Source organism: Hemitrygon akajei, chromosome 5 (genome assembly GCF_048418815.1).
Source record: "Hemitrygon akajei chromosome 5, sHemAka1.3, whole genome shotgun sequence".
NCBI lineage: Eukaryota > Metazoa > Chordata > Chondrichthyes > Myliobatiformes > Dasyatidae > Hemitrygon > Hemitrygon akajei.
Window position 1 is genome coordinate 36,500,799 of NC_133128.1, and position 25,624 is coordinate 36,526,422.

The 25,624-nt window shown below is 45.7% G+C and overlaps 1 protein-coding gene across 1 annotated transcript in view; it reads left to right on the forward strand.

Annotated features, from left to right (window-relative positions):
* The window catches only part of LOC140727196 (NXPE family member 3-like), a 71,045-nt gene extending 46,960 nt beyond the window's left edge, over positions 1 to 24,085 (forward strand). Inside the window, 9 exon segments of the mRNA XM_073044464.1 lie at positions 2,979 to 3,071; positions 7,503 to 7,727; positions 9,585 to 9,751; positions 15,926 to 16,087; positions 17,501 to 17,591; positions 17,915 to 17,956; positions 23,389 to 23,685; positions 23,784 to 23,852; positions 24,009 to 24,085. Of these exon segments, the coding sequence (XP_072900565.1) occupies positions 2,979 to 3,071; positions 7,503 to 7,727; positions 9,585 to 9,751; positions 15,926 to 16,087; positions 17,501 to 17,591; positions 17,915 to 17,956; positions 23,389 to 23,685; positions 23,784 to 23,852; positions 24,009 to 24,085 (1,223 nt within the window).
* Positions 24,086 to 25,624: the final 1,539 nt, after the last annotated feature.

Here is a 25,624-nt window from a genome sequence, read left to right on the forward strand (position 1 = left end):
ACTGCTGAGTCATCCGAGAATTTCTGCAGATGAAATGACTCACTGTTGTATCTAAAGTTCAAAAGACTGCTAGCAGTTACAGAAAGTTGTAAAATTAATCAGGTCCACCTTGGGTACTTGCCTCTTTAGTATCCAAGACGTCTTCAAGGACCGGTGCCTCAGAAAGGAGGCGTCGTCCATCATTAAAGACATACCCTCTTCTCATTGTTACCATCATGGAGGAGGTACAGAAGCCTGAACGCACACACTCAGTGATTCAGAAACAGCTTCTTCCCCTCTGCCATACAATTCCTAAATTGAATCAATGAACACATCTCACTTTTATTATTGAAACGCAGCAGGCCAGGCAGCATCTATAGGGAGAAGCACTGTCGACGTTTCGGGCCGAGACCCTTCATCCCTATAGATGCTGCCTGGCCTGCTGTGTTGCACCAGCATTTTGTGTGTGTTGCTTGAATTTCCAGCATCTGCAGATTTCCTCGTGTTCACTTTTATTATTTCTGTTTTTGCACTTTTAAATTTAACTATTTAATATACATATGTAACAGCCATGTAAAAATTTCACTGCTATGTTGTAGGGGCTGTCTGCTTTCAGCTTATCAGGGTTTGATCTAAGATCGGGGGTTTTGTTGCTCAACTTAGGAATGTAGTGTCAGCCAGTCAGGATGGTGGAATTGGGAGAAGCCTCTAGAGAACACCTGGCAGAGAGGTTTCTGTCACAGACACTGGTGTGGCTTGAGGTCTTTTTGACGGGACCTGGGACAAGACAGGAGGGAAGGTGACTGAGGATGCCGTCCCTGTGGCACAAGTTGCTTTGTGCAGATGAATGGCCTCAAGGAGGAAGGTCCAGTACTCCTGTGGGGGAGCCCATTTATTCAAGATGGATTGTGAACAACATTCAGAAGGTGGTGTGTGTTTTCACGCAGCCCGTGGGTCCAGCGTCTGAGCAACAGACAACTTCAAGATGAGCTCTGACTCATGTGCACATTTGACTGTTTCATTATAATGGGCCCTTTTGTTTTGTTCTTTTCTTTAGTAGCTATTTGGTTATGCTAACGCTCTGAAATATACTTTCTTATAACTGTACGCGGTGTACAGTCTGTTATTTTTAGCCAAAGGGTGATTGCATGGGAGCAGCAAGTTACACAGTACTCACACAAATTGGGGTTTGGGTAAGCACGACATCCCAACCTGGCGGGACTCAGATCGTATCAACCCTGGACAAGGTAGATTTCCTTGCAGCTGAGTCCGGTGGTTGTTAGTGAGGGGCAAATGAGCCAGATCTCGAGAAATGCTCAGTAAAGAGGGGTTTCTCACACACACACACACACACAAGGCAGTTCACAGTTCTTTTTCTATATTATCATGTATTGGACTGTACTGCTGTCACTGTCATCACGGTTCGATATGGCCCAAGTGCAGAGTGAGAGACACTGAAGCAAGTCGATAGTTCACAGACTTTAATACAAACAGTGTTAAAAGGAAAATTAAACAATAAGCATTAGGCCAAAACAGGGCCATTAACTAAAACTCTCAAAGGAAAAGGAAGCCCACACTGAGGCTGAAAAGAATATCTAAACATTAAATGAATACCTCTAGTCTTCAGAATCAGTTGATTTGAAAGTCCAATATCTCAGGGAAGGCCGAATACAAACCGGAAGTGAAGCATTGCTATGCTCTGTCCAAATATCGACGATGACAAGAATGGAGTTAAATATTATCACAATTAAATAATAAATACCTGACACGTGCAAATTCACAGGCGTAATTGCCATATCTACTGTGCTGCCGAATCCGTGGTTGTGATATGCTGTTAACAAATTTCACAGCATATACCAGTGATAATAAATCTGATTTGAATTGCTATTCTGATTCTATTATAGCATGAAAGCATCCAAATCAGGATCAACATACAGCAAGGAAAATATGCGGTTGTGGGTAGCTGTTAACAAAGACAGGCTTCCCTATCCTACCCAGCCCCTATCTGATCCAGATACCTTGTCATTCTGAAAGCAAACATCGCTTGTTATTCTGACTGACGATAATTTCCTGTGTTTTTTAAAATTTCTGTAGTCTTCTGTCATGGCTGGATAAGTGGGCAGTGAGGTGAAGGGGAGGGATCTGTAGCAACAAGAATCTAATTTGTCCTAAATGGAAGAAAACAACCTCTGCAATGTTTGATTTGGGTGTAGAAGCCTGAAGGCACTCAGTCAGAGTTTCAGAAACAGCTTCTTCTCCTCTGCCATCCGATTCCTAAATGGACATTGAACCTTGAACACTACATCATTATTTTAATATATATTATTCTTGTTTTATTCCATGGGTGGAGGGTATGGAGATATCCTGAGATCCCCACTTGTCAAGGTCCCTCTCGCGGTTTCACCCATGTAGTCCAAAGGAAAGCTTATGAAGCAATACGTTTGGCACCAGCTTGGCCGCAGGAGCTGCCGGAAAGACTTTAGCCACTTTAGAGGTTCCACTCCAGATTTACTGTCTTGGTTTACTCCCATAGCCTTCGTCTTTCCTGAGGCTGTCCACAAGGCAATTGCATATATACGTGAATTTTTCAGTGAATATTATACTAATTATGGAACAGTTTCTTCTGTATTTTTCTAGAAATTCATACTTTCAGTGCAAGGTGTCATACTTTTGACATTATTTTTATGTTTGTGAAGTTCATAGCGAGTTCACTGCAATTATGTTGGTGGCTGTATAGATCACCCTTCCCCACACCCGGCTAATGCTGACAAGAAACTGCATGAGGTCTACAGTGCCATCAGTGACTTTCAAATAAAACTGGTGATTTTAACAATGCGAACCTAAAAACAGTTCTGCCTCAAGTCCACCAGCATGCTGATTTAGCTACCAGAGGTGAAGATGGACTACCTGGTTTACAGTACCATACTAGGTGATAGGAATCAGTCCTCCAACCCCACATTGGAATCTCAGATCACTGATCTGTAACGTTATCATTCTAGATGGCGCTGCGTACGGCGGTCGTGTTGCGAGCTCCGTTCCAACTTTACAGTATGCTGCTAATTTCTGTGATTTCATTCGCATTTCTTGCTCAGGTAGCTGATAGGCACATCAGATATCATAAACTGATTCTTCAAAATATCAGGAAGACGGCATTTACCAACCATGTGATGCCTTTTCTACACTGGGATCCCTGCTGGAGCGATCAATGGGAGGCTCAGTTGTTAGGACTGTATCACTGCCTGGTATGAGAACTGTACCTCCCTTCATCGCAGGGCTCTGCAGAGAGTGGTGCGGACAGCCCAGCGCATCTGTAGTTGTGAACTTCCCATGATTCAGGACATTTACAAAGACAGGTGTGTACAAAGTATCATAAAGGGAGCCAAGTCACCCCAAGTACAAACTGTTCCAGCTGCTACCACCCCGGAAACAGTACCGCAGCATAAAATCCAGGACTAACAGGCTCCGGGACAGCTTCTTCCACCAGCCCATCAGACTGATTAATTTATGCTGCTACAACTGTACTTCTCTGTTATATTAACTGTCCAGTTGTAATATTATTTATTATAAATTGCACATTGCACATTTAGATGATGTAAAGTCAAGGTTTTTACTCCTCTCGTATATGAAAGATGTAAGTTATAAAGTCAATTCAATTCTATTATTCCAGCAAAAAAAAACAGTGAACGAATGGGACAAACGAGTTCTAAAGGAGGTGAAAACCTGGCCTGAGGGTGCAGTCTCTGCACTGCAGGACTGCTTCAATAATATGAACTGGAGAATATTCGGGGAGCCTGTTACCTTTGGCAGCCTTGTTAACATCGAGGAATATCTGGATTCTGTGACCAGCTACATACATAGAGAAGTGTACTGAGGATTTTACTATCACAAAACGCACACGGGTGAGGGCAAATCAGAAAGCATGGCTTTCTGCAGGGGTCTGTTCATGGCTGAGGGATCGTGATGTTGCTTTTAGACTGGGAGATGCGTCATCTCTCACGGAAGCAAGAACTGTGCTTTCCCGCTCCATCAGGAAGGCAAAACGGGAGCATTCTAATAGAATTTACAACCACATCTGCAATACCAGAGTCTCGTGTGGCACGGGGCAGGGAATTCACAGGATTACGGACTACAAGTCTACTCTGCGCGCCAGTGACCAGGAGGTTTCACTCGCTGAAAGGCTGAGTGTCTTCCACGCCCGGTTTGATGTACAGAACAAAGTGCTGGCGAGGAAGACACCCCTTCCCCAGGGGAGCAGAGATTCTGTCCGGCTGAAGCTGACGTGAGGAAGACCCTGGCCAGAGTCAACCTTCGCAAAGCTGCGCGGCCGATAATATACCAGGTTGGGTTCTGAAATACTGCGCACCGCAGTTGACGGATATATTTCACATCTCTCTGAAAGAGTCCACTGTCCCCTCGGTTTTCAAAGCAGCAAGCATCATTCCAGCACCAAAGAAGAAGGCAGTAAACTGCTTAAATGGCCGTTCTCTAGTGGTATTAACAACAACCAGTATGAAATGCTTTGAGCGACTGGTCATGGAGCACATTGAAGCTTTTCTCCCGGCTACACTGGACCCTTACCCGTTCGCCTATTGCTCAATTTATCCCCTGATGATGCAGAAGCCTCTCCCCTCCTTTTGCCCTGTCCCACTTGCAAAATGGGGTCTCATATGCCAGACTGATGTTTATAGAATACAGTTCAGTGGTCAACACCATCATACCCCCAGAAATCGGTGGGGAAAATGCCTTCGCTGGTTCTCAGCACCTCACTCTGCAATTCGATACTGAACTTCTCCACAGTAAGACCACAGTCCATCCTTGTGGTCAGCGATGTTGCTTGTTCCTTTACGCTGAGAACTGGCGGCATTTCCCCAAGGCTGTGTGCTCAGCCCACTGCTGTTCACACTGCTGACGCGTGACTGTGTCACAGGATTCAGCTCAAAACCGTGTCATCAAGTTTGTGGATGCCGCAACGGTGGTTGGCCTCATCAAGAACGTTGACGGGGTGGAGTAGAGAGAGGAAGTAGAGCGGCTGGTGGATTGGTGCGAGAAGAATGACCAAATACTGAATATGGAGAAAACAAAATAAATCATTGTGGACTTCAGGAAGATGCAGATAATCCATCAACCTCTGTGAGTACATGGCTCCTCCGTGGAGAGATTTAAGTGCACCAAGTTGCTGAGTGTTCACATCATGGATTACCTCACCAAATCCCTCAATATTATTTAATTATTTGGTATGATTAACTTATTATTAACTTATAATGATTTAATTATTTGTGGTTTTATATTGCTATATTTCTACACTATTCTTGGTTGGCGCGGCTGTAAGGAAACCAAATTTCCCTCGGGATCAATAAAGTATGTCTGTCTGTCTGATATCACCTTCATACCATCGCAAGACTCTGGAAACTAAACCCCAATTCGCTCATTTCAGTATCAGGAGACTTCAACCATGTCTCTCTTTCAACAACCCTACCCACATTCCATCAGATTGTCGAGTGTTATACAGAGGAAATAAAACACCAGCTCCCTTGTATGCAAATCCTAAAGATGCATAGAGCACCACAACCCTCCAATAACTGAAATATCAGATCACATTCCGATTCTCTTCATACCCTTGTATAAGCCCGAAGTACACCAACTGCTACCTACTATCAAGGTAGTAAAGAAGTGGTCTGCAGTGGCAATCAAGGCCTTGAAGGGCTGCTTTGAGGTTGCTGACTGGAATGTGCTTTGTGAACCTTATCCGGAGGACACCAGAGGACATTAATGAACTTACTGGTTGCACTCCTGACTACATAAACTTCTGTTTGGATGCTGAAATACCATCAAGGTCTGTTTGCTGCTTCGCGAACAGCAAACCATGGGTCAGCAGTGATCTGAAGGCTTTTCTCAATCACAAAAAAGCCTTTCGATCAAAAGAGAATTGAAACATGTGCAGTGAGAGTTGAAGGAGAAGATTAAAGTGGCTAAAAATCAATACAGGAGAGAGCTGGAGAACACGCTTGGTCAGAGTAGCAAGGAAAATGTGTGGTGGTGGGTGGCTGTTAACAAAGACCAGGATTCCCATTCATGCCCTGCCCCTATCTGATCCACATACTTTGTCATACTGAAACCAAACATCGCTTGCTATTCTGATTGACGATAATTACCTGTTTTTTAAAAAAAATATCTGTAGTATTCTGTCATGGCTGGATAAGTGGGCAGTGAGGCGAAGTGGAGGGATCTGGTTCAGCAAGAGTCTAATTTGTCTTAAATGGAAACAAACAACCTCTACAGTATTTGATTTGGGTACAGAAGCCTGAAGACTCAGACTCAGTGATTCAGGAGCAGCTTCTTCCCCTCTGCTATCTGATTCCTAAATGGACATTGAACCTTGAACACCACTTCACTTTTTAAATATATATTATTTGTTTTTTTTTTTGCTTGATCTTTAATCTATTAAACATACGTGTACTGCAATTGATTTCCTTGCTTTTTATTTTTTTCTCTTCTTTATAATGTATTGCATTGCACTGCTGCTGCTAAGTTCACAAATTTTTCGACTCATGCTGGTGATAATAATCCTGATTCTGATTGTGAGAATTTATTTTTTTTGTAGCTTAACTTCCCTATGATTGTTTCTGTTTCTTTCTAATTGCCAATGTTTGGTTGGCATCCGTCTGTCTCAAAGGACAATGAGTGATAGTGATCATCATCACAAACCTGGGAGGAAGGTTAGGAAATACTGAGATCCCCACTCGTCAAGATCCCTCTCACCCGTGTAGTCCAAAGGAAACCTTATGAAGCAATACGTTTGGCACCAGCTTGGCCGCAGGAGCTGCCGGAAGGATGTTTAGCCACTTTAGGGGTTCCACTCCAGATTTACTGTCTTGGTTTACTCCCATAGTCTTCATCTCTCCTGAGGCTGTCCACAAGGCAATTGCATATATACGTGAATTTATCAGTGAATATTCAACTAATTATGGTACAACTGCTTCTGTATTTTTCTAGAAATTCATAGTTTCAGTGCAAGGTGTCACACTTTTGACATTTATTTTTGTGAAGTACGGGCTGTTTTATGTACAGAGGGAGTTCACTGCAATTATGTTGATAGCTGTATATATCACACTATCACAGTGCCCCCCCCCCCCCACCGCTAATGCGGACGCAGCACTGCATGAGGTCAACAGTGCCATTAATGACTATCAAAGAAAATTGGTGATTTTAACCATGCGAACCTAAAGACAGTTCTGCCTAAATTCAACCAGCATGTTGATTCAGCTACCACAGGTGAAAATACACCAGACCTGGTTTACACTAACATACTAGGTGATAGGAAATAGTCCCCCAACCCGACATTGGAATCTCAGATCACTGATCTGTAACGGTATCATTCAAGGTGGTGCTGCGTACGGCGATCGTATTGCGAGCCCCGTTCCTACTTTACAGTGTACGCTAATTTCTGCGAATTCCTTCGCATTTCTTGTTCAACTAGCTGATAGTCACATCAGATGTCATAATCTGACTCTTCTGAACATCAGGAAGACGGCATGTACCCACCATGTGTTGGCTTTTCTTCACTGGGATCCCTTCTTGCGAGATCAATGAGAGGATCAGTTATCACACCGCCACCATCTGGAAACGGCGTCGGAGGCGAGGGAGAATGGCCGGCGTCCTGGTGAGCTTGAGGTGGCGTGCTAAATGGCTGCCGCTCCCTACACTACTCCTGGCTAACGTTCACACCCTGGGCAATAACTTGTGCAAACGTAGAGCCAGAATCTCCCATCAGTGGGAAAATAAAACAATGTAACATTTTGTTCTTCGTGGAGACCTGACTGATGGATGAGATATCTGATCATGCTACGAGTCCTCTGTGTTCATTCTGTTCCGGGAGAGCAGGTCAAAAAACCTTTCTGCGGAGAGTAAAGGGGGTGGGGTACGTTTCATGGTCAATACTGCTTGGTGTGACCCTCAGAACGTGCATCTTTTGTTCCCTGGATCTGCAGTACTTTGTGCTTCTGTGTAGATAGACCTTTCTGGCTACCTAGGGAGTTCACAGCTGTTATTATCACAGCTGTGTATATTCCATCACATGCTGATACTGACGTGGGTCTCACGGAACTGTATAAGACCATCGGCATCCTGGAGACTGAACATCTGGAAGCTGCCTACATTGTCGCTGGAGACTTTAATTGAGCGTCACTGACTGAAGTCTCTCCGAAGTTTTGCCAGCATATCCAGGTGAGAACACGGGGAGATAGCATACTTGAGCACTGCTACTCTCCCTTCCACAATGCTTACAAAGCACTCCTCCACACACCGTTTGGAGAGTCGGATCACTCCTCCATCCGGCTGCTGCAGAAGTAGAGGCAGAAGTTGAAACAAGAGGCGGCCACAGTTAAAACCGTTCATTGTTGGTCCAACCAATTAGCCTCCATGCTACAGGACTGCTTTGATGACATCGACTGGAATGTCTTCCATGATGAGGATATCTCTGAGTTCACGGAGGGTTCACGAGTTTCATCCAGAAGTGCATCGAGGATGTTGTTCCCCAGAAATCAGTCAGGGTCCATCCAAACCAAAAACTCTGGATTAACATTTACGTGCGAGTGGCACTTATCGAACGACACGGAGCCTACATTGTCAGTGTTATGCCGTTGGCCCCCTCCTTTGTGAAAATCGCAAGAACTCTAGTTAAGGGGGGTCAACTGACCCAAGAGAGAGAGAGACGTGCGAAAGACCACGTTCCCCCAAGAAGCAGAATAAAAAGTGACTTTGACTATTGTCTCATGGAGACCACCTGAAAAGCCCTCGGGCAAAGTGGGCTGGTTGAGAGAGCGATCGCATTACCTGCAACTTGATTGACACCTGCGATCCCGTGAAGAAGTATAAAGGCGGGTCTGAGGGGAGGACCCTCAGACGCACCAAGGAGACACCAAGGAAGCATGATACCGATTCCCGTGGGAGCGGGAAGCCATTTTTTTTTAGGAGGCCACGTGCGTCAGATTCCGGATCGGGAATCTGTGGCTGAAGCCAAAGGAAAATCGCTTTTAGCTAACAACTGATTCCAGGGAATTGTTTCGCAAAGACAACGGGCAAGTGTTCTTTCTTTCACCAGTCCTCTCTCTCTCCAACACGTGAAATGCCAGCGGTTCCCAAACGGAAAAGACTGCAGATTTCTAAGTGACTTTAATATTCAATTGGACTCAGTATTACCCCTAGACAACTATAGAGCTTATTTCTGATTAATTATTATTACACCGGTGTTTTAGATTGAGTATTGACGACGTATATGATCTGAATGTTTGTATTAACCTTACGTTTGTGCCCCTTTTTGAATAAAACGTTTGAAAATAGTAGCATCAGACTCAGCTGATCCATCTATCTTTGCTGGTAAGTTACCTGGTTACGGGGTTTTCGTAACATCAGTAACCAACAGGAACTCAAGAAATGCAGCTACGATGTGCGCAAAGTCATCAAGGCAGTGAAACAACAATACAGGTACACGGTCAAGACACAACTCTCCACCAACAGCGCACACAGCTTATGGCAGGGCCTGAACAACATCGCAGTCTTCAAAGCTAAACACATTGGAGTTTCAAACACCATTGCCTCTTTCCCAGATGAGCTAAATCTCTTTTGTTCTCACTTCTATATTCCCAACGCTGAGCCCCTGCGGGGAGCCGCTGAAGACACCTGCAGTTTAACCATCTCTGAGGCTAAAGAACGCAGGTGCTACCAACGAGCAGACAGTCACAAGGCTATGAGATCAGACGGCATCCCAGGGCAGGTACTCAGGATGTTCGCGGCACAACTGGCAGATGTGTTTACAGACATTTTTAATCTCTCCGTCTCCCAGTGTAGAGTGCGCTCCTGCCTCGAAACTTCCACCATTGATCCTGTACCCTAAAAGAGCAAGGTATTATCTCTGAGCGCCTGGCGTACTGTTGCTCTCACCTCAATAATAAGCAAATGCTTTCAGCTTACATCTGCAGCAAGCTACAACCCACACTGGACTCCCTACAATTCAACATAACCGATCAACAGATGACACAATAGCTTTTTTTTCTTCTTCTTCGGTTGTCCTTCGGAATCCGATGACAACGTCCACTCCTTTAACGGTGAGACCTTTGTGACTATCCAGTCCTATCCTCGACCCACAAGTTCTACTGCAGGTGGGACATGTATATGTGATAGTGGTTCTAGTGATGGCAACCATGGCTGCATTTCTCCTCTCTTCTGCTGTCTTCTGGTTGTTCTTTCCATCTCCAGAATACGAACCCCAACCCTACAAAGCTGTCGCCAAGTGTTACGGTCGGCAGCAACATCCTCCAGGTCCTCGGGTCTGATCTTGCACTTCCTTAAAGCATTCTTCATCTGATCACTATAGCGATTCTTCGGCCCACCAGCTGAGCGTCAACAGTGATGTAGCTGACCGTGTCTGCGGGGTAGCCGACATGGGGGCATCCTTATCACGTGCCCCAGTCACTGCAGCTGAGGCTGGGTGATCATGGCCTCAATACTTCTGCATTTGGTCTTTACAAGTATTTCAGTGTGAGGCACCCGCTCACGCCAGGTAATTCCCAGGATGCGCTAAAGGCAGCTTATGTGGAAGAGCACCAGGGATAGGATGTACCGGCTATAGGTTACTTAGCTTCACAGCTATAAAGGAAGTTAGTGACACAGACTGCTTTGTATACAGTGACCTTTGTGGAGGGACGAAGGCTCCTGTTCTGAAAGACTCTACGCCGAAGTCACCCAAAGGCAGCTGATGCCTGTTTAATGCGGCTCTAGATGTTGTGTTCAATGTCGCTTTCCTCAGAGAGAATACTCCCCAGATATTTGAAAGATGGCACTACTGACAGCTTTTCATCAGCAACCGTCAAGGCAGATAGGGTAGGTGGGACAATGGTACTCCTTCCTCAGGAGAATGGGCTACAAGAGTACAGTCATCTGCATACTGCAGCTCCAGGACCCGTTCTCTATGGAGTTTGGTGGTTGTATGAAGACTCCTGATATTAAAGAGTTTCACATCTAATCTGACGTCCACTGCCACACCGCTGCAGTCTTCAATCTCGTTGTGGAGAAGCTTAGTAACATTCAAGATGAAGTTGTTAAAGAGCACTGGCGCTAGCACACACCCCTGCCTCAGCCCCATGCGTACAGCGAACGGCTCGGACTCTTGTCTTCCTATGGTCACCAAGCAGTCATCACATCGTGGAACTGGCGAAGGATGGTAACAAATTTATTGGGACAGCCCAACCTGAGGAGTACATCCCATAAGAGCTCTCTTTGCACAGTGTCGAATGCTTTGAGAGGTCGACAAAGACCATAAACAGGTCTTGATGCTGCTCGCGGTACTTTCCCTGAAGCTGCCGGGTAGTGACGATCATGTCGATCGTGCTCCTGTTCCTCCTAAACTCACACTGAGTCGGTGAAGTTGATGATGAGCCTCTAAAGCATCACCTTAGTATGGATCTTTTCAGCAACAGAAAGGACTGACATGCCCCTAGTATTGCCCCTACTATTTTCTCCCTTTTTCTTATAAATGACAACGATGTTGGCATTTCTCAATTGCTGTGTGATGTTCTCATCAGTCCAGGCCTTGGTGATGTACTGGTAGAGGTTAAAAGTACAATAGCTTCAGCTCTATATTCCATACTTACACATCTGTAGAAGAAGAATGCTTATGTGAGAATGCTGTTCTTGGACTGCAGTTCAGCACTCAACACCATAATTCCCTCTAGACTGCACAAGAAGCTCAGAGACCTCAGCCTTCACCCTGCCTTGGGCAGTTGGATCCGGGACTACCTGTCAGATTGCCAGCAGGTGTTAAGAGTGGACACCTTCAGCTCTGTCCCTCTGACTCTCAAAACAGTTGCCCCTCGGGGCTGTGTCCTAAGACCCATTCTTTACTCTATGTATACCAATGACAGTGACGCCACTCACAGCTCCAATCTGCTAATTAAATTTGCAGATGATACTACATTGCTTGTTCTGATCAGAATTAATAACAAGGCAGCCTGCAGAGAAGAAGTCATCACCCCGGCACAGCGGTGTCAAGAAAACAACCTCTCCCTCAATGTCGCAAAAACAAAGGAGCTGATTGTGGACTACAGGAGGAATGGAGACAGGCTAATTCCTATTGACATCAATGGATCTGGGGTTGAGAGGGTGAGCAGCTTTAAGTTCCTTGGTATACACATCACGGAGGATCTCGTGATTTGCACATACTGCTTGTGTGGTGAAATAAGGAGAACAGCACTTCTTTCAACTCAGGAATTTGAAGAAGTTTGGTACGGCCACCAAATTCTAATAACTTTCTGCAGCGACACAGTTGAGAGCATCCTGACATGGCTGCATCGCGGCCTTGTATGAGAACTGTACCTCCCTTAATCGAAGGACTCTGCAGAGAGTGGTGCGGAGCCCAGCACATCTGTAGTTGTGAACTTCCCATGATTCAGGACATTTACAAAGAGGGGTATGTAAAACTATCTTTGTGGACATATGACACCCCAACCACAAACTGTTCCAGCTGCAACCACCCTGGAAACAGTACCGCAGCATAAATCCAGGTCCAACAGGCTCCGGGACAGCTTCTTCCACCAGGCCATCAGACTGATTGATTTATGCTGATACAACTGTACTTCTCTGTTGTATTGACTGTCCTATTGCAATGCCATTTATTATAAATTGCACATTGCACATTTATATGGAGATGTAACATCAAGATTTTTACTCCTCTTGTATATGAAGGATATAAATAATACAGTCAATCCAATTCAATAATTCCAGCATGCAAACCAGTGATCAAATGGGTCAAACTAGTTCTAAAAGAGGTGAAAACCTGGAATGAGGGTGCAGTCTCTGCACTGCAGGACTATTTCGATAATTTGAACAGGAGAATATTCAGGTCGGCTGTTATCTATAGCAAACCTTATTAACATCGAAGAAAAAATGGATTCTGTGACCAGCTACATAGAGAAGTGTACTGAGGATTTTACCATCACAAAACGCACACGGGTGAGGGCAAATCAGAAATAATGGCTTTCTGCAGGGGTCTGTTCATGGCTGAGGGATTGGGATGTTGCTTTCAGACTGGGAGATGCGTCATCTCTCAGGAAAGCAAGAACTGTGTTTTCCCGCTCCATTAGGAAGGCAAATTGGGTGCATTCTCAGAGAACTTACAACCATTTCTGCAAAACCAGAGTCTCGTGTGGCAAGTAACAGGGAATTCACAGGATTACGGTCCAGAAGGCTACTCTGCGCGCCAGTGACCAGGATGTTTCACCCGCTGAAAGGCTGAGAGTCTACCACGCCCGGTTTGATGTACAGAACAAAGTGCTGGCGAGGAAGGCACCCCTTCCCCAGGGGAGCAGAGATTCTGGCCGGCTGAAACTGAGGTGAGGAAGACCCTGGCCAGAGTCAACCCTCGCAAACCTGCGGGGCCGATAATATACCAGGTTGGATTCTGAAAGACTGCGCACCGCTGTTAACGGATATATTTAAAATCTCTAAAACAATCCATTGTCCCCACGGTTTTCAAAGCAATAAGCATCATTCCAGTGCCAAAGAAGGAGACAGTGACCTGCCTAAATGACCGTCGTTCAGTGGCATTAACAACAACCAGTATGAAATGCTTTGACCGTCTGGTCACAGAGCACATTAAAGCTTTACTCCTGGCTACACTGGACCCTTACCTCTGACTCTGCCTCTGCCTCTGCCCTCCACTTGCCCTGTCCCACGTGGAAAAAGGTGTCTCATATGCCGGACTGCTCTTTATAGAATAGAGTTCAGTTGTTAACACCATCATACACCTGAAACCGGTGGGGAAACTGCCTTCGCTGGTTCTCAACACCTCCCTCTGCAATTAGATACTGAACTTCTCAACAGTTTGGCCACAGTCCGTTCTTGTTAGCCGCGATGTCGATTGTTCCTTTACGCTGAGTACTGGCGGCATTTTCCCAAGGCTGCGTACTCAGCACACTGCTGTTCACACTGCTGACGCGTGACTGTGTCACAGGATTCAGCTCAAACAATGTCATCAAGTTTGTGGATGCAGCAACAGTGGTTGGCCGCATCAAGAACGTTGACGGGGTGGAGTAGAGAGAGGAAGTATAGCAGCTGGTGGATTGGTGCGAGAGGAATGACTAAATCCTGAATATGGAGAAAATAAAATAAATCATTGTGGACTTCAGGAAGGTGCAGATAATCCATCCACCTCTGTGGGTACATGGCTCCTCCGTGGATAGAGTTAAGTGCACCAAGTTGCTGAGAGTTCACATCATGGATTACGTCACCAAATCCTTTAATATCACCTTCATACCATCGCAAGTCTCTGGAAACTAAACCCCAATGCGTTCATTGCAGTATCCGGAGACTTCAACCATGTCTCTGTTTCAACAACCCTACCCACATTCCATCAGATTGTCGAATGTTATTCAGGAGGAAATAAAACACCACCTCTCTTGTATGCAAATCCTAAAGATGCATAGAGCGCCACAACAGCCCCACCACCACCCCCCCCCCCCACCGCAGAAAGATCAGATCACATCCCGATTCTTTTCATGCCCTTGTCTAAGCCCGAAGTACTGCAAATGCAACCTACTATCAAGGTAGTAAATAAATGGTCTCCAGAGGCAATCAAGGCCTTGAAGGGCTACTTTCAGGTTGCTAACTGGAATGTGCTTTGTTAACCTTATCCGGAGGACACTAATGGACAGAAACGGACTAACTGATTGCATCCCTGGCTACATGAACTTCTCTGTGGACACTGAAATACCATCAAGGTCTGTTTGCTGCTTCCCCAACAACAAACCATGGGTCAGCAGTGATTTGAAGGCTCTTCTGAATCACAAAAAAGAGCATATAGATCAAGAGACAGGGAGGAATTGAAACGTGCAGGGTAAGTTGAAGGAGAAGATTAAAGTGACTAACAATCAATACAGGAGAGAGCTGGAGAACACGCTTAGACAGAGTAGCAAGAAAAAAGTGTGGTTGTGGTAGCTGTTAACAAAGACCAGCCTTCCCTTTCCCACTCAGCCCCTATCTGATACACATAACTTGAAATACTGAAACCAAATACCCCTTGTTATTCTGATTGACAATAATTTCCTGTTATTTTTCATTTCTGTAGTCTTCTGTCATGTCTGGAAAAGTGGGCAGTGAGGTGAAGAGAAAGGGAGGATCTGTGCCCGCAAGAGTCTAATTTCTCCTAAATAGAAGCAAACAACCTCTACAATGTTTGATGTGGGTACATAAGCCTGAAGGCACCGACTCTGCGATTCAGGAACAACTTCTTCCCCTCTGCCATCTGAGTCCTAAATGGACATTGAAACCTTGAACACTACCTCACTTTAAAAATATATATTATTTCTGTTTTTTGCATGATATTTCATCTATTAAATATGCGTGTCCTGTAATTGAGTTCCTTGTTTTCTGTTCTTTTTTCTCTTTTTTATTATGCTTTCTGTTGCACTGCGCTGCTTATTTAACAAATTTTAAGACTAATGCTGGTGATAATAGGCTTGATTCTGATTCAGAAACTTGATATTTTTCTTCTAACTTAACTTCCCCACGATTGCTTCTGTTTCTTTCTAATTGCATATGTTTGGTTGGCATCCGTCTGTCTCAAAGGAGAATGAGTGATGACGATCATCATCACAAGCCTGGGTGGAAGGTGTGGAGATCCTGAGATACCCAATCGACAAGGTCCCTCTCTCTCTGTCTCACCCGTGTAGCCCAAATGAAACCTTATGAAGCAATACGTTTGGCACCAGCTTGGCCGCAGGAGCTGCCGGAAGGATGTTTAGCCACTTTAGGGTTTCCACTCCAGATTTACTGTCTTGGTTTACTCCCATAGCTTTCGTCGCTCCCGAGGCTGCCGCAATGCAATTGCATATATACGTGAATTGTTAAGTGAATATTCCACTAATTATGATACAATTGCTTCTGTATTTTTCAGGAAATTCATACTTTCAGCGGAAGGTGTCACACTTTTGACATTTATTTTATTTTTATGAAGTACGGGCCGTTTTATGTACAGAGGGAGTTCACTGCAATTATGTTGGTAGCTGTAATTATCACCCTGCCTACCCCCGCTAATGCGGACGAGGCACTGCATGAGGTCTATAGTGTTCACTCCCTGACAATAATTTGTGCGAACTTAGAGCCAGAATCTCCCATCAGTGGGAAATAAAAGAGTGTAAAATGTTGTGCTTTGTGGAGACCTGACTGATGGATGAAATATCTAATCATGCCACGAGTCCCCTGGGTTCATCCTGTTCCGGGCAGCCAGGTCAACAAACATTTCTGGGAAGAGTAAAGGAGGTAGGGTATGTTTCATGGTCAATAATGCTGGGTGTGACCCTCAGAACAAGCGTGCCATCAAAACCTTTGTTCTCCGGATCTGCAGTACCTTGTGCTACTGTGTAGGCAGACATTTCTGGCTGCCTGGGGAGTTCACAGCTGTGTACATTCCACCACATGCTGATACAGATAGGCAGACAGACAGAGATATTTTATTGATCTCGACGGAAACTGGGTTTCTTTACAGTCGCACCAACCAAGAATAGTGTAGAAATACAGCAATACAGAACCATAAATAATTAAATAATAATAAGTAAATTATTCCAAGTGGAAATAAGTCCAGGACCAGCCTATTGGCTCAGGGTGTCTGACACTCCGAGGGGGGAGTTGTAAAGTTTGATGGCCATAGGCAGGAATGACTTTCTATGCCGTTCAGTGTTGCATTTGGTGGAAGGTGTCTCTAGTTGAACGTACTCCTGTGCCTAACCAGTACATTATGAAGTGGATGGGAGACATTGTCCAAGATGGCATGCAATTTGGACAGCATCCTCATTTCTGACATGGCTCTCACAGAACTGTATAAGACCAGCGGCAACCTGAAGACTGCACACCCGGAAGCTGGAATGTCTTCCATGATGAGGATGTCTCTGAATGCACGGAAGGGGTCAGGAGTTTCATCTAGACGTCCATCGAGGATGTTGTCCCCCAGAAATCGGTCAGGGTCTATCCAAACCAGAAACCCTGGATCAACATTTACGTTTGAGCAGCACTTATCGAACGACACAGAGCTTACATTGTCAGAAACCAACAGGAACTCAAGAAATGCAGCTACCATCTGCGCAAAGTCATCAAGGCATTGAAACAACAATACAGGGAGAAGATCCAGACACCACTCTCCACCAAGAGTACACGCAGCTTATGACAAGGTCTGCACAACATCACAGTCTTCAAAGCTAAACATATTGGAGTTTCAAACACCACTGCCTCTCACCCAGATGAGCTAAATCTCTTTTGTGTTCAATGAGATATTGCCAACGCTGAGTCCCAGTGTAGAGCCACTGAAGACACCTGCTGCTTGGTAATCTCTGAGGCTGATGTACGCAGGAGTATCCAACGTGTAGACAGTCACAACGTTATGGGATCAGACAGCATCCCAAGGCAGGTACTCAGGATGTTCGCGGCACAAATGGCAGATGTGTTTACAGACATTTTTATTCTCTCCGCCTCACAGAGTAGAGTGCGCTCCTGCCGCAAAACTTCCACCATTGCTCCTCTTCCTAAAAAAGAGCAAGATATTGTCTCTGAGCGTCTGGCGTACTGTGGTACTCACCTCAATAATAAGCAAATGCTTTCAGATTACATCTGCAGTATGCAACCACCCACACTGGACTCCCTGTAATTCAACAAAACTGATCAACAGATAACACAATAGCTTTCATCTTCTTCGGTTGTCCTTCGGAATCGGATGACGACGTCCACTCCTTTAACTGTGAGACCTTTGATGACTATCCAGTCTTATCCTCGACCCTCAAGTTCTATTGCAAGTGGGACATGTATATGTGGTAGTGGTGGTAGCGATGGCAACTATGGCGACATTTCTTCTGGCTGTCTTATTCTGTCTTCTGGTTGTTCTTTCCATTTCCAGAATACGAAATCCGTCGCTACACAGCTGTCGCCAAGTGTTACGGTCGGTAGCAACATCCTTCAGAACCTCGGGTCTGATCTTGCACTTCCTTAAAGCATTCTTCATCTGATTCTTATAGGGCTTCTCAGAGACCTCAACCTTCGCCCTGCCTTGGGCAGCTGGATCCGGGACTACCTGTCAGATTGCCAGCAGGTGGTAAGAGTGGGCTTGCTCATCTCTGCCCCTCTGACTCTCAAAACAGTTGCCCCTCAGGGCTGTGTCCTAAGCCCCATCCTTTACTCTCTGTATACCCATGACTGCGCTGCCACACACAGCTCCAATCTGCTAATTAAATTTGCAGATGATACTACATTGATTGGTCTTATCTCAATTAATAACGAGGCAGCCTACAGAGAAGTCATCACACTGACACAGTGATGTCAAGAAAACAGCCTCTCCCTCAAAGTCGCAAAAACAAAGGAGCTGATTGTGGACTACAGGAGGAATGGAGACAGGCTAATTCCTATTGACATCAATGGATCTGGGGTTGAGAGGGTGAGCAGCTTTAAGTTCCTTGGTATACACATCACGGAGGATCTCGTGATTTGCACATACTGGCTGTGTGGTGAAAAAAAGTACAACAGCACTTCTTTCAACTCCGGCATTTGAAGAAGTTTGGTATGCGTCCCCAAATTCTAAGAACTTTCCGCAGGGGTACAGTTGACAATATCTTGACATGGCTGTATCACTGACTGGTATGAGAACTGCACCTGCGTTACTCGCAGGACTCTGCGGAGAGTGGTGTGGAGAGCCCAGCGCATCTGTAGTTGTGACCGTAACATAATACAGGACATTTGGAAAGACAGGTGTGTAAAAAGTATCATTGGGGACGCAAGTCACCCCAACTACAAACTGTTCCAGCTGCTATCACCCCGGAAACAGTAGGGCATCATAAACTCCAGGACCAACAGGTTCCCGGACAGCTTCTTCCACCAGGCCATCAGAATGATTAATTCATGCTGATACAACTGTATTTCTCTGTTATATTGACTGTCCTGTTGTAGAATTATTTAATATAAACTGCACATTGCATATTTAGATGGAGATATAACGTCAAGATTTTTACTCCTCTTGTCGGTGAAGTATGTAAGTAATAAAGTCAACTCAGCATACAAACCAGTGATCAAATTGATCAAACTAATTCTAAAGGAGGTGAAAACCTGGCCTGAGGGTGCAGTCTCTGCACTGCAGGACTGCTTCGATAATGTCAACTGGAGAACATTCAGGGAGGCTGTTACCTTTGGCAACCCTGTTAACATCGAGGAATATGTGATTCTGTGACCAGCTACATACAGAAATGTACTGAGGATGTTGCCATCACAAAATACACACGGGTGAGCACAAATCAAAAACCATGGCTTCCTGCAGGGGTCTGTGCATGTCTGAGGGATCGTGATGTTGCTTTTAGACTGGGATATACGACATCTCTCAGGTAAGCAAGAACTGTGTTTTCCCGCTCCATCAGGAAGGCAAAATGGGAGAATTCTCAGAGAAATTACAACCACTTCTGCAATACCAGAGTCTCGTGTGGCACGTGGCAGGCAATTCACAGGATTACGGACTACAAGTCTACTCTGCGCGCCAATGACCAGGAAGTTTCACTCGCTGAAAGGCTGAGTGTCTTCCACGCCCGGTTTGATGTACAGAACAAAGTGCTGGCGAGGAAGGCACCCCTTCCCCAGGGGAGCAGAGATTCTGTCCGGCTGAAGTTGAGGTGAGGAAGACCCTGGCCAAAGTCAAACTTCGCAAAGCTGCGGGCCAATAATATACCAGGTTGGATTCTGAAAGACTGCACAATTTAAAATCTCTCTAAAACAATTCATTGTCCCCTCGGTTTTCAAAACAGCAAGCATCATTCCAGTGCCAAAGAAGGGGACAGCAACTTGCCTAAATGACCGTCGTTCAGTGGCATTAACAACAACCATTATGAAATGCTTTGACCGGCTGGTCACAGAACACATTAAAGCCTTTCTCCTGGCTACACTGGAACCTTACCTCTGCCTCTGCCTCTGCCCTGCACTTGCCCTGTCCCACTTGGAAAAAGCGGTCTCATATGCCAGACTGCTGATTATAGAATAGAGTTCAGTGGTCAACACGATCATACACCAGGAACCGGTGGGGCAACTGCCTTCGCTGTCTCAACACCTCCCTCTGCAATTAGATACTGAACTTCTCAACAGTATGGCCACAGTCCATCCTTGTGGGCAGCGATGTCGCTTGTCCCTTTACGCTGAGCACTGGCGGCATTTACCCAAGGCTGTGTGCTCAGCCCACTGCTGTTCACACTGCTGACGCGTGACTGTGTCATAGGATTCAGCTCAAACCATGTCATCAAGTTTGTGGATGCCGCAACGGTGCTTGGCCTCATCAAGAACGTTGACGGGGTGGAGTAGAGAGAGGAAGTTTAGCGGCTGGTGGATTGGTGCGAGAAGAATGACTAAATCCTGAATATGGAGAAAACATAATAAATCATTGTGGACTTCAGGAAGGTGCAGATAATCCATCCACCTCTGTGAGTAGATAGCTCCTCCGTGGAGAGAGTTAAGTGCACCAAGTTTCTGAGTGTTCACATCATGGATTACCTCACCAAATCCCTTAATATCACCTTCATACCATCGCAAGACTCTGGAAACTAAACCGCAATGCGTTCATTACAGTATCGGGTAACTTCAACCATGTCTCTCTTTCAACAACCCTACCCACATTCCATCAGATTGTTGAGTGTTATACAGGAGGAAATAAAACACCTCTTCACTTGTATGCAAATCCTAAAGATGCATAGAGCACCACAGCATTCACCCCCCCCCCCCCCACACCGTAGAAAGATCAGATCTCATTCCGGTTCTTTTCATGCCCTCGTCCAAGCCCGAAGTACTGCAAATGCAACCTACTATCAAGGTAGTAAATAAATGGTCTCCAGAGGTAAACAAGGCCTTGAGGGGCTACTTTCAGGTTGCTGACTGGAATGTGCTTTGTTAACTTTATCCGGAGGACACTAATGGACAGAAACGGACTTACTGATTGCATCCCTGGCTACATGAACTTCTCTATGGACACTGAAATACCATCAAGGTCTGCTTGCTGCTTACCCAACAACAAACCATGGGTCAGCAGTGATCTGAAGGCTCTTCTGAATCACAAAAGAAGAGCTTTTAGATCAAGAGACAGGGAGGAATTGAAACGTGCAGGGTAAGTTGAAGGAGAAGATAAAAATGGCTAACAATCAATACAGGAGAGAGCTGGAGACCACGCTTGGACAGAGTAGCAAGAAACATGTGTGGTTGTGGTAGCTGTTAACAAAGACCAGCCTTCCCTTTCCCACCCAGCCCCTATCTGATACACATACCTTGAAATACTAAAATCAAATATCCCTTGTTATTCTGATTGACAATAATTTCCTGTTATTTTTCATTTCTGTAGTCTTCCATCATGTCTGGATATGTAGGCAGTGAGGTGAAGAGGAAGGAAGGATCTGTGCCAGCAAGAATCTAATTTCTATTGCACTGCGCTGCTTATTTAACAAACTTCACAACTAATGCTGGTGATAATAAACCTGATTCTCATTCTGAGAATTGATACGATCATCATCACAACCCCGGGTGGAAGGTATGGAGATCCTGAGGTACCCAATCGACAAGATCCCACTCTCTCTGTCTCACCCGTGTAGTCCAAAGGAAACATTATGAAGCAATACGTTTGACACCAGCTTGGCCTCAGGAGCTGCCGGAAGGATGTTTAGCCACTTTAGGGGTTCCACTCCAGATTTACTGTCTTTGTTTACTCCCATAGCTTTCGTCGCTCCCGAGGCTGCCGCAATGCAATTGCATATATACGTGAATTATTAAGTAAATATTCTACTAATTATGGTATAATTGCTTCTGTATTTTTCAAGAAATTCATTATTTCAGTGGAAGGTGTCACACTTTTGACAATTCTTTCATTTTTATGAAGTACGGACTGTTTTATGTACAGAGGGAGTTCACTGCAATTATGTTGGTAGCTGTATATATCACACTGCACCCCCCCCCCCCCCGCTAATTCGGAGGAGGCACTGCATGAGGTCTATAGTGCCGTCAGTGGTGATTGTGACCATGCGAACCTAAACACAGTTCTGCCTAAATTCCACCTGCATGTTGATTTATCTACAAAACGTGAAAATACACTAGACCTGGTATACACTAACATACTAGGTGATGGGAAATAGTCCCCCAACCCCACATTGGAATCTCAGATCACTGATCTGTAACGTTATCATTCAAGATGGAGCTGCGTACGGCGGTCGTATTGTGAGCTCCGTTCCAACTTTACAGTGTACCGCTAATTTCTGCGATTTCCTTCGCATTTCTTGTTCAAGTAGCTGATAGTCAATCATGAACTGATTTTACTAAACATCAGGGAGACGGCACGTACTCACCATGTGATGCCTTTTCTACACAGGGATCCCCACTTGCGCGATCAATGGGAGGCTCAGTTATTACACCACCACCACCACCTTGGAATCAGCATCGGAGGCGAGGGAGAAGGGCCGGCGTCCTGGTGAAGTTGAGATGGCGTGCTAATTTGCTGCCACTCCCCAGCCGACTCCTGACTAACGTTAACTCCCTGGACAATAATTTGTGCAAACTGAGAGCCAGAATATCCCATCAGTGGGAAATAAAATAATGTAAAATTTTGTGCTTCGTGGAGGCCTGACTGATGGATGAGATATCTGATCAAGCCACGAGTCCTCTGGGTTCATCATGTTCCGGGCAACCAGGTCAACAAACATTTCTGGGAAGAGTGAAGAAAGTGGGGTATGTTTCCTGGTCAATAATGTTTGGTGTAACCCTCAGAACCTGCATGCCCTCAAATCGTTTCTTCCCTGGATCTGCAGTACCTTATGCTACTGTGTAGATAGACCTTTCAGGCTGCCTAGGGAGTTCTCGGCTGTTATTATCACAGCTGTGTACATTCCACAACATGCTGATACTGACATGTCTCTCACGGAACTGTATAAGACCAGCGGCACCCTGAAGACTGCACACCCGGAAGCTGGAATGTCTTCCATGATGAGGATGTCTCTGAATGCACAGAAGGGGTCAGGAGTTTCATCTAGGCGTCCATCGAGGATGTTGTCCCCCAGAAATCGGTCAGGGTCTATCCAAACCAGAAACCCTGGATCAACATTTACGTGTGAGCAGCACTTATCGAACGACACGGAGCCTACATTGTCAGAAACCAACAGGAACACAAGAAATACAGCTACGATCTGCGCAAAGTCATCAAGGCACTGAAACAATACAGGGACAAGATCCAGACACCACTCTCCACCAAGAGTACACGCAGCTTATGACAAGGTCTGCACAACATCACAGTCTTCAAAGCTAAACACATTGGAGTCTCAAACACCACTGCCTCTCACCCAGATGAGCTAAATCTCTTTTGTGCTCAATCAGATATTGCCTACGCTGAGCCCCAGTGTAGAGCCACTGAAGACACCTGCTGCTTGGTAATCTCTGAGGCTGATGTACGCAGGAGTATCCAACGTGTAGACAGTCACAACGCTATGGGATCAGACAGCATCCCAAGGCAGGTACTCAGGATGTTCGCGGCACAAATGGCAGACGTGTTTACAGACATTTTTATTCTCTCCGCCTCACAGAGTAGAGTGCGCTCCTGCCGTAAAACTTCCACCATTGCTCCTCTTCCTAAAAAAGAGCAAGGAATTGTCTCTGAGCGTCTGGCCTACTGTGGTACTCACCTCAATAATAAGCAAATGCTTTCAGATTACATCTGCAGCATGCAACCACCCACACTGGACTCCCTGCAACTCAACAAAACTGATCAACAGATGACACAATAGCTTTCATCTTCTTCGGTTGTCCTTCGGAATCCGAAGACGACGTCCACTCCTTTAACGGTGAGAACTTTGATGACTATACAGTCCTATTCTCGACCCACAAGTTCTATTGCAAGTGGGACATGTATATGTGGTAGTGGTGGTAGTGATGGCAACTATGGCGGCATTTCTCCTGGCTCTCTTATGCTGTCTTCTGGTTGTTCTTTCCATCTCCAGAATACGAAATCCGCCCCTACACAGCTCTCGCCAAGTGTTACGGTCGGCAGCAGGATCCTCCGGGTCCTCGGCTCTGATCGTCCACTTCCTTAAAGCATTCCTCATCTGACCCTTACACCGGTTCTTCGGCACTGCAGCTGAGCGTCGACCGTGATGTAGCTGGCCGTATAACACTCTACGGGATAGCCGACATGGAGACGCATCCTTAACACATGCCCCAGCAACTGCAGCTGACACTGGGTGATCATGGTCTCAATACTTCTGCAGTTGGTCTTTACAAGTATTTCAGTGTGAGGCACCCGCTCACGCCGGGTAATTCCCAGGATGCGCTGAAGGCAGCTTATGTGGAAGCGCACCAAGTATTTGACGTGACGTATGTAGGTTACCAAAGCTTCACAGCTATAAAGGAAGGCGGTGACACAGACCGCTTGATATACGGCGACCTTTCTGGAGGGACAATGGCTCCTGTTCTGAAAGACACTACGTTGAAGTCTCCCAAAGGCAGCTGATGCCTTTTTAATGCGGCTTTGATTGTCGTTGTCCTCAGAGAGAACGCTCCCCAGATATTCGAAAGATTTCACTACTGACAGCTTTTCGTCACCAACAGTGAAGGCAGGTAGGGTGGGTGGGACATAGAGCATAGAACAGTACAGCACATTGCAGGACCTTCGGCCCACAATGTTGTGCTGTCCCTCAAACCCTGCCATCCATATAACCCGCCACCTTAAATTCCTCCATATACCTGTCTATTAGTCTCTTAAACTTCACTAGTGTATCTGCCTAAACCACTGACTCAGGCAGTGCAATCCGCGCACCAACCACTCTCTGAGCGAAAAACCTTTCTGTAATATCCCCCATCAACTTCCCTCCCCTTACCTTAAATCCATGTCCTCTTGTACTGAGCAGTGGTGCCCTGGGGAAGAGGCGCTGGGTGTCCACTCTGTCTATTCCTCTTGATACCTTTTACACCTCTATCATGTCTCATCTCATTCTCCTTCTCTCCAAAGAGTAAAGCCCTAGCTCCCTTAATCTCTGATAATAATCCACTAGTCCTCCATTGGCAAACCAGTTCTGTCTTGGTGGTATTGCCAGTCAGCCCCATCCTGCTGTACGCTATCACCGCCACGGCAAGCACAGTCTGAAGATCCTGTGCAGTATGGGCCACAAGTGGGCCATACTGCAGCTCCAGGACCCGTTCTCTATGGCGTTTGGTGCTTGTGTGGAGCTTCCTGATATTAAAGCGGTTGCCATCTAATCTGACGTCCAGTGACATACCGCTGCTGTACTCAATCTCTTTGTGGTAACACACAAGCGGAAGATGTTAAAGAGAACTGCCGCTAGCACACACCCCTGCCTCACTCGTGAGCGTACAATGAGGGGCTCGGACTCTCGTCCTCCGACGGTCATCCGAGCAGTCATCCCATTGCGGAACTGGTGGAGCATGGTAACAAATTTATTGGGACAGCCGAACCTGAGGAGGACATCCCATAAGAGCTCTCTTTGTACAGTGTCGATTGCTTTCGTGAAGTCGACAAAGGCCATAAACAGGTCTTGATGTTGCTCCCGGCACTTTTCCTGAAGCTGCCGGGCAGTGAAGATCATGTCGATTGTGCTCC